This window comes from Bradysia coprophila, unplaced genomic scaffold, assembly GCF_014529535.1.
Source record: "Bradysia coprophila strain Holo2 unplaced genomic scaffold, BU_Bcop_v1 contig_235, whole genome shotgun sequence".
Taxonomy (NCBI): Eukaryota; Metazoa; Arthropoda; class Insecta; order Diptera; family Sciaridae; genus Bradysia; species Bradysia coprophila.
This window is the reverse complement of record NW_023503496.1, coordinates 3,064,830-3,074,795: the sequence shown is the minus strand read 5'-3', so window position 1 is coordinate 3,074,795 and position 9,966 is coordinate 3,064,830. Positions and strand designations below refer to the sequence as shown.

Sequence of the window (9,966 nt, the reverse complement as noted above, 5' to 3'; positions counted from 1 at the left end):
ATAAAGATCATCTGCTTTATTACCTCCTAAAGTTCCAAGAATACATGCTGCATTGCCTCTCTGTGTAGCAATAGAAATTTTCTGCAACAGATAATCTTTGGAACGTGGCTCCCCTGATGCTCTCTTCATTAATGATCCCAACTTTTCATTCGTTTGAAGGTTGCACCGACCTGTCACTTGTATACTTTCCATTAAGAGTCTTCTAAGGCAAATGACGACATCTGCTGTCGTTTCGAAACTAAAAGCAACACAAACTTATTGTCACCACAGTATAATCTGTGAAAACAAAAAAACAAGTATTGGCGTACTATTTCCTTACATTGGTAACTATTATTGTCCGTTGCCGGATATTCGCGTCTTTCGGTAGATTGACAGCCTCGTTTTCACGAACAAATCATTGATCGAAAGGGAGGGTAAGGTTAGAAAAGGCGTGAGTGGTGATTAGAAGAAACGGCGAATTCTAGAAAATAACGGTGAATTCGGCTTTTTCTCTAAGCTTGCCGTTTTTTCTGACTGTTTTGTGATTGCGACAATACAAAACGATGCAACACGTGCTGAGTGAATGTTATCTTAATTTATTTTCGGTAAGTTTGAGCGATTTGAATAACGTGTCAGAAATTATGATTGGCTCAAGAAATTAGACTTGGAAATGTAAAGAAAAAAGAGTCGATTTATTTTGATTTTTCGTTTAATGAAATGTAGTGTAACCATACGACTGATAATAATTGATAATTCTTAATATTTATGTTACATCTTATTTTTTTTAATTAATTACAGCTTATGTAATTGTTACGAGACGTATCGCCAGAACTTCAGGTGATTTTATTAATTTTGGGTACAAGCTTGTTCGATTTTAATGAATGATAGCTCGTTAGATTCATCTTTCAATTCTAGCAAACACGTATCTTTCATTTTTTCGAACAAACATTTTTTTTCTGTGAAAAGCTCTCAAAAGTGAGGGCATGTCAGAGGGTCCCGAAAACATTTTTTCGGTAATAACTCAAGAAATAATTATTTTAAATTATTGTAATGTCGTACTAACCTTGGTGCCTTGGAAAAACCTAAAGGCACTGACTGGTGCGTGTACATCCACGAGAACTATGACCAAAATACATTAAATGTTTGGAAAAACCATATGATCAAGTGAGAGCAAACGGGTTTATAAACTCCTATCACGTAGGAAATGTTGGTCCGATTAAAAAACTAATTACTGTTGCGGAGCCCTGAGATCGAGCGCTATACACACGATAAAGATTTAATAATTTTTCTCTTGATATTACTAACACTTGATCTGTTCGAACGATATGTATTCGCGAAATAGCGAAGCGTATTTCTAATGATGCAGTAAAACTATAATGGATGATAAAAAATGACTGCCGTAGAACTGTTCCAGAAGTTGGGCCCCCAGAAAGAAGGACAAAATCTTCAATTCGGCACCAACTTTTTTTCCAAGGCTTGCAACACAATGGGTTCATTTATATGTGGAACGGTAGTGGATGAGGCCAGCTACAAAACCTCATACTCAGTTCCGCGGAACATCAATGCTGCAGGGAAGGCGGCCACTCCAAACATTTACTGTATTTTTGGTCATAGCTCTCGTGGGTGAACTCGCACCAGCCAATGCGTAAGACCTGTAGGTCTTTCCAAGGCCGACGTTAGTACAACATTACAATAATTTAAAATAATTTTTTCTTGAGTTATTACCGATAAAAACTCTTTTCGAGACCCTCTGACATGCCCTCACTTTTGAACGCTTTTCACAGAAATAAAAAAATTATTCGAAAAAATGAAAGATTCCTAGAATTGAAACTCGAATCCAACGGGCCATCACTCTTTAAAATCGGAGACCGCTTGCTCCCCAATCACCTGAAGTTTTGGCGATATGCCTCTTACATACTCTAAAAAGAATTGCGTTTGGAAATACTATAACCACCAAGTTTTACTTAAAGAAAATTTAATTTTTGCGTTATTTTATAAAGCAAGTTTAGTGATTCCCGTTTATCGATAAGGGCCGTCTCCTCAGTTGTCTGATGTCCTTTTTGTGTATTACGTACCGCACGCATGAATACAACTTTACAGTATCAAAATAAACATCAGAAATTGAACACAAAACACGGATATGTAGGGTAACAGTTTGGCGATCGTTTTAACACCTTTACCCTTACCCGAATTGCAATACGATGTGTTGCAACACGAGGTGCACGCATACAGTTTCGTCCGTTCACCGATGACGATGCATCCATTTTCACAGTGGGCCGAACATTTCCGTTCCAGCGACCACATTTTCGGACTGGACGTTGAATTCTCTGTGCTGGTTGTGTACGAAAATTTCTTTACCATGCAAATGAATTCTTCGTCTTTGCACTTCTTCATGAAACTGGAATAGTTGGCTGTTATATTGTCTATGCAAATATCGCCGTCCTCCATTGAATGACACGAATAGCACCACATATCGTTGTGTTTTTCTGCAGCTGCTTGGGTCTTGTGTACGGTGTTTGTTAGGGATTGTGGATAAACTGCGTCAGTGGAAGACGTACAAAATGGTCAATGGAGAAACAATTAAAAGGGTTTCTATGATTTATTTACCTGAATTTATTAGCGTCAACATAGAAACAACCAATAACATTTTCTGAATTAGCATAACTAGTTTTTAATTCCCCTGCACGATTTTCATTGTGTCCGTGGTTTTGAAGGTAAAGAAACTCGTCTTCGTTTTCCTTTGCCTCACTTATAATATTTTTGTATCTGCCATTAGAGTCTTTTCACGCTGCTCATGCGCGTGTTAAGGATATGTATATATGATAAGGACGGATAAGACAGTTTTTCGGAGGTAGTTCACATTTATACGTCTTTATGCTGCGGGTATACACAATAATAACAAGCTGTTATGACGGGGAAAAATTTTGTAGGGGAACTCTCGCAAAAATCAACGATGGCACTGCCGTCGGCGTCGAGGCGGTCTTTTGAGATACGAAATTTAAAAATCAAACAATTTGTTGGGAACGTTTTGATCACAATGTCCATTAAAATATTGTTTGTGTGAAGTGACAGAAGATCGACTTGCCGACAGCGTCAATCATTGACGGTCCTGTGAAGGAATGCTCAATACGCGTTTCAATCGTTTCAGTTCGTACTTAAAATCACAGTAACATCAGGTTAAATTGTACCGAATTGTGAATCGTCCGAATTGTAGTCGAACACAAACGTGAGTTGAAACGGCTTTCCCTTTGTAAAAACATTTATTTTCCGGCCACGACAAGTACGTCCCACCAGCAACATCCACACTCTAGCGTACGAATACAGAAATTTGCAGACAGACACTGTGTAAGCTTCCTAAATTTGTAAGCGAGGTGTATGCGGTTGTTAGAGAGCTGCCTTTTCGTGTGACTATAGGCAAGAGACCTCTGGTGACATCAAACTTGTTAAAAGTCCAAATGTTACCGAAAAAATGGCCAAAAATGTAAGAAATTACCAATGACTAGAACAAAGAAGTAGTGGGAACAGCGAGATTCGACATTATTTTGGATGACTTCATAAACTGTCGCTGTGAAAATAATTTCATCCTGGAAAATCCTTGAACAGAAATCAAGGAGAGGGGAAGTAGAGACGAAATGTATGTGCAAGAAACACTGGAACTAGTATCCCGAATTATTGCTTCGTATCTTATATTGATCTAGAAAAAGCTTAAAAATCCTTATGAGGACACACATGACTTTCCCAGGCCATATCTCTGGCTCCTGAACATGAATCGGCTGGCCAGCTAGTATCAGAAGTACTTGAATATAGCGAATAGCGCAACCTTTATGAAAAATAAATTGGCTTCAGAGTTGATAAATTTTCCGGGAGACTTTTCGAGGGAACGCTAATACAGCCTCCATTCCAACTCCTCCAAAAAACGTTCTTCCATGAAATAGTTTTGAAGTATTTTTTTGTATGACTCTGAATTGGCGTAACAACAATATTTTAGAGTTTATTTGATTATATTCTTCGAAACGAAACGTCAAGTTAATGTAAACAAAAAAATAACAATCGAATTCAGTGTTGACAGACATTGAATTTCGAATCATTGCTGCAAGCAAGTCAAATGACTGATACAATATAACATCTGTCAGAAACTGTTGTTCTGGAAATATCAGATCCTACTTAAAACAAAAATGTGATAATTTCTTATTTCTTATAACCACACATGCCATACATACCATACATACAATGTCAAATGAGATTTCGAATAAAGAGGTTATGTTATTCACAAAATTTTGTATGGAAATGTCATCGTTCCGGACAACACTGACTTACGAAGAAATTTAATTCGAAAATGAAAGAATGTCGTGAATGGTCGATAAATGGGGTCTATGTACATCAGGGATAGTTGTGATTTATTTCGTAAATTTTGTAGAAAAACTACAACGTTCAAGAACTTAAATCACCCGTACGGTGTAATGATAATGTAAATAACACGGCAACACACAACTGACGGGCAAATATCTACATTTAAATTGGATATGAAAGGTTCATTGTGTGTACATAGCATTGGCTAATGTGTTTTTGTTAACAAAAAATATTGTAAACGAAAGTGACGGTAGATATAAGAGTGGAGGATAAAGGATAAACTAGAGATCAATGATGGGTAAGTGAAAAATAAATTATCGAATGGGAGACAAATGCACGGCAATGCATTGTCAACAAACTAATTTGATAACTAAGTTTCTGCATTATATGCACTAAGTTAATTTCTTCTTTACTTGTTTGACAATATGTTGTCTCTTAACGAGTAATGTAGCCACATATTTGGAGAGCATCGATTCTCACGGAGTTTAATGTAAATTAATGACAGCAATTTGATCATAGACTAGACATGAGTGGATAACCGAAAAATTGGAATTATTTTTAGAAATCATTTCTTCAGGGTTAATGTCTTTTCCTCTTAGGTTTTTTACTAATTTTCGGTCATAGATGTCATGTTTTTGTAGAGGGCAGTACCACGAATAAGAATAACAAGATATTTCTATTTGTAATTATTTTACATAATTTAAGGGGTTCATAAAAGTAAAGTTTGGATACGTTCTCGAGAATATGAAGAAAAACTGCCAGAAAAGCAGTTTGCGGCAGCATGCCGGCTTCTTAAGGGAAAATAATGTGCGAATGGTCGAACGGTGGGACAAAATTTTCCATTGTTGTTTCCCTCTCGACTTTACCGATTACGCCTGATCATACACTCCCTCGCTCAAAATTCGCTTTTCATTTCTCAGACAGCAACTCGTAATTTACAACCGTTGATCCACTTCTCGATCCTTGTTGTTTGCATGTAATAAATTGAAATTGAATTCATTGACCGGTTGCATCGCCAGCAAACATTTCCAATTCGTCCTACACACCCTTAAAGACCAAATTCTATGTTGTAGATGTCGTATCGGATGATCAAACACTCGTTACAATAACATATGTCGCTCCATTATGATTTTGTTGCGACTTTGAGAATCCATATTCCACATACGATGGTTGGATGAGATATTCCGCTTAATGTAACATCCGACTTTTCGGTTTAAGGCCATGTTAAGACAGTTTACTATCGCAAATGTTTACATGCGATGGAAGGCGCCTTAACCTGGCCTTAAATAAGATTACATCCCACCTGTTGTTCGGGTCAGATCCCATGACTGTCATGACTTCTCAATAGTTTTTGTATTGGTAATGATTTATTGAATGATTTCAATGAAATGTAATTTTAATGGCCACAAAAACATAGTTAGAGAAAGATCTACTAGAACGATCTTAAGTCTTAATCTCTCATTCATAATTTAATTCTGTCCATTCGTTTGCTTCATATATTCATTTTCTGGTACGCTCACATTAGAGTGTTAACCTCAGTAATCCCATTCTCCACCAAACAATTAGTTTTAAAGCGGTTCAGCATTGCTCAAGTTATCATGTTAACAAAGAGCACAAAGGCGATTCCTAGATGGCTGAACCGATACCATCCATGTTTGAGCGTGACCATCTAATGCGTATGTTACCAAAATGCAAGTCAAGTTAGGCATTGTCAAATTTACTGAAACTGTTCATTTTTAAAATTGCGCATAGCGCAATTACGAAAGCCCGTACGAAGTACCTTTCAAATAAAACCAACAATTTACGACATTATTTTAGAAACCCAAAATTTTTTGCCAACTTTCCATTGGGTATTCAATTACCTCTCAAACGAAACAAAAACTAGCAAAATCGGATGAGATTTACTCGATTTATGTGCAAAAAGCACTTAGGGCCGAGTAGCGGCCTTAGTCCAAGGGCCTAAATTTGAAACTTTTTTTTGCCATCATTTTATTTGGCATTCAATTATCTCTCAAATGAAACAAAAACTAACAAAATCGGATGAGATTCACTCGATTTATGTGCAAAAACCACTTAGGGCCGAGTAGCGGCCTTAGTCCAAGGGCCTAAATTTGAAACTTTTTTTGCCATCATTTTATTTGGCATTCAATTATCTCTCAAATGAAACAAAAACTAGCAAAATCGGATGAGATTTACTCGATTTATGCGCAAAAACCACTTAGGGCCGAGTAGCGGCCTTAGTCCAAGGGCCTAAATTTGAAACTTTTTTTGCCATCATTTTATTTGGCATTCAATTATCTCTCAAATGAAACAAAAACTAACAAAATCGGATGAGATTTACTCGATTTATGTGCAAAAACCACTTAGGGCCGAGTAGCGGCCTTAGTCCAAGGGCCTAAATTTGAAACTTTTTTTGCCATCATTCTATTCGGCATTCAATTATCTCTCAAACAAAACAAAAACTAACAAAATCGGATGAGATTTACTCGATTTATGCGCAAAAACCACTTAGGGCCGAGTAGCGGCCTTAGTCCAAGGGCCTAAATTTGAAACTTTTTTTTGCCATCATTTTATTTGGCATTCAATTATCTCTCAAATGAAACAAAAACTAACAAAATCGGATGAGATTTACTCGATTTATGCGCAAAAACCACTTAGGGCCGAGTAGCGGCCTTAGTCCAAGGGCCTAAATTTGAAACTTTTTTTGCCATCATTTTATTTGGCATTCAATTATCTCTCAAATGAAACAAAAACTAACAAAATCGGATGAGATTTACACAATTTATGTGCAAAAAACACTTAGGGCCGAGTAGCGGCCTTAGTCCAAGGGCCTAAATTTGAAACTTATTTTGCCATCATTTTATTTGGCATTCAATTATCTCTCAAATGAAACAAAAACTAGCAAAATCGGATGAGATTTACTCGATTTATGCGCAAAAACCACTTAGGGCCGAGTAGCGGCCTTAGTCCAAGGGCCTAAATTTGAAACTTTTTTTGCCATCATTCTATTCGGCATTCAATTATCTCTCAAACAAAACAAAAACTAACAAAATCGGATGAGATTTACTCGATTTATGTGCAAAAACCACTTAGGGCCGAGTAGCGGCCTTAGTCCAAGGGCCTAAATTTGAAACTTATTTTGCCATCATTTTATTTGGCATTCAATTATCTCTCAAATTAAACAAAAACTAGCAAAATCGGATGAGATTTACACAATTTATGTGCAAAAAACACTTAGGGCCTAGTAGCGGCCTTAGTCCAAGGGCCCAAATTTGAAACTTTTTTCGCCACGTTCTTTTCGGTATTCAATTATCTCTCAAATGAAACAGAAACTAACAAAATCGGATGAGATTTACTCGATTTATGTGCAAAAAACACTTATGGTCGAGTAGCGGTCTAGCGGTAGTAGTCCAAGGGCCCAAATTTGAAACTTTTTTCGTCACGTTCTTTTCGGTATTCAATTACCTTCCATAAAAAACTTAAACTAGCAAAATCGGATGAGATTTACTCGGTTTATGTGCAAAAAACACTTAGGGCCGAGGAACGACCTTTGAGCCCTCCCAACAAGCCCACGTTGCATCTTACTCAAAAACAATGTTCAGCAACTTTGTTCTGCTCGTCAATACCTTTCATTTGATATATCACAAGCAGCTATTGCGTGCGTATTTCGGTAGATATCGTCGAAAGACTGAAAAACACCTATAGGGCCCTAGCTCTGGAAGGGCCGACCCTACCATGCCCATTTTCGAACTTGACCTTACTTTTGTCGATACCAATCGGGGAAAAAAAGAATTTTGAAAAAAGGTTGTGATTTGCTCACGGACGGACGGACGGACGGACATTTTTTTTATTGCGGATTCGTCATCTATGAACATAACCAAATGCTTTGCCCTTACTGTCTGTTTCCAATTCGACGTGCTACAAACGGGGCTAAAATTTTTTGGGCTGACATGGCCTCTAGAAAAATTTTCTCCGGAGTAGTCGCGAAAATCGTTTTTCATCAATAACTCCTCGAATAATTCCAACTTGAGAGATGTGAATAAAGTCACATTGTGTACGTTTATGAAGGTCGATGTGGGGAAAATTAAATTTTTGAAGTGTTCTGGACGGCTGGCGAAGCAAGTAGCACGAAGCTCTAACCTGTAGTTTTGTAGCTTACTTCACATCCTATCCGTTGACACCCCACACGACCATACCCATCGTCACAGATAGAAATGGACTTGATTTTTCACAACCCATCAAATTCTGATGGTGAATGGTCGAACTTTGAAGTTCCTTAAATAACGTTTTTTCCGAGCCACTTCATCAAAATTGTATTCGTATCGAAGAAACGGACCAAAATTCTTAGATTTGACTTCATAAATTTTGTGAAAATAGTAAATTGAGCTCATTGATCAAGTCGATGATTCGATTCAGAGAAAAAATCGATTTCGGGAAATACTTTGAACTGATGGCGTTTTTGAAACGAAAGTCTGAGGGATATGAACCCACCAAATCTCTTATCTTCGAGGACTACGAAATACAGTCTTTTCTAGTGAGGGCGGATGATGAGAAAATAGAATACTTTCTTGATTGTAAATTAAGAGTTTTGTTGCTGCTTGTTGGTTATGTCTATATTGGTTATGTTTGGAGCGATGAGAGCTGCAGAGTGGGAAAAACTTGCTTTTAAGGACGTCCCACAGCAAGAAAATTTATATATTGCTTGGGTGAGGGATACAAAAAATAAGGAGGACAGTTATTTCGTCATTACCGAACCGTGTTGTTCTGTTGTAAAGAATACATTGGATTATGAGCAGTGAACCCAACCGATTCTTTGTTAATCACCAAAATGGCAGATGTCTAAATCAAGTCATTGGGAACCAGAATATTGAGCAAATACCTCGCGGGATTGCACAATTTTTAACAACTGCCCAATATAGAAAAGTACACTGGTGGACACTCCTTTCGTAGATCCATGGCATCGAGGTTTGCAAATACGGGATTTGGAATTGATGCAGCTATGCAAATATTGGCGGCTGGAAGTGGGAGAAGGTGGCTGAAAAATACGTCGTAAATTCTCTTTTCTAGAAAAATTTTTTTTCTTCCATTTCCCAGTTACTGTTACTGCTCATCTACATAATAGATACTTTGAATTGTTCACCTCAATTAATCCTCCGTTTTTTTTCAGAACAAAAACAGCTGGATCTGTACGAGTTCTTGGTGGAGTCAGAACTGCAGCAATACTACAACTCAATCAGGTATGCTACCATTAACTCTAGCAGACGTCTTTCTTTTAAGTTGCATTTATAAGTTTGTAGAAATGTGAGATAGCTAAGACGTACATTAGACATTAGACATTATATGTGAACAGTTGGTGCTACCCCGAATTCGTACAGTAAAAGAGTACAAAAATCGGGCATGTATACACACAACTGTACTGTTGTACGATTGAGATTCAGGTTTAATATAAAAGGAAATGATCATTTCCTCAGCTGAACATTTGTACATTTTGTTGTCTTAAAGCCAGAAAACGAGTCATTACGGTCTTTCTCAAAACCGGTTTTTTGCATTTTCTGGGCGCAAGACACTAAATTACCGTACTGTCTTGCTGGGATCAAAAAAATGCACACGAAAACTGTACTTTTTATCTTTTTGTCA

The 9,966-nt window shown here is 37.3% G+C and overlaps 2 protein-coding genes across 4 annotated transcripts in view; one reads left to right on the top strand and one right to left on the bottom strand.

Annotated features, from left to right (window-relative positions):
• Nucleotides 1–675: 675 nt before the first annotated feature.
• On the bottom strand, nucleotides 676–3,981 carry LOC119077475. 2 transcript variants are annotated; one of them, XR_005087811.1, is made up of 3 exons: nucleotides 2,587–3,981; nucleotides 2,012–2,516; nucleotides 676–1,951 (listed from the first exon to the last, which is right to left on the bottom strand). XR_005087811.1 is itself a non-coding variant. In XM_037184683.1 (2 exons), exons 1-2 carry the CDS (start codon nucleotides 2,639–2,641, stop codon nucleotides 2,074–2,076), a joined length of 498 nt encoding a protein of 165 aa, XP_037040578.1. In that variant the 5' UTR covers nucleotides 2,642–3,981; the 3' UTR covers nucleotides 676–2,073. The 2 variants fall into 2 exon arrangements, 1 of the variants encoding a protein (XP_037040578.1); XM_037184683.1 differs by having other exon boundaries at nucleotides 676–2,516.
• Nucleotides 3,982–4,318: 337 nt separating this feature from the next.
• LOC119077466 (activated Cdc42 kinase-like) overlaps nucleotides 4,319–9,966 on the top strand; it is a 30,666-nt gene continuing 25,018 nt past the window's right edge. For both annotated transcript variants that reach the window (XM_037184677.1, XM_037184676.1), the window contains exons 1-2: nucleotides 4,319–4,627; nucleotides 9,497–9,566. In XM_037184677.1, the coding sequence (XP_037040572.1) occupies nucleotides 4,621–4,627; nucleotides 9,497–9,566 (77 nt within the window). In that variant the 5' untranslated portion in view covers nucleotides 4,319–4,620. The remainder of the gene's footprint in view (nucleotides 4,628–9,496; nucleotides 9,567–9,966) is intronic.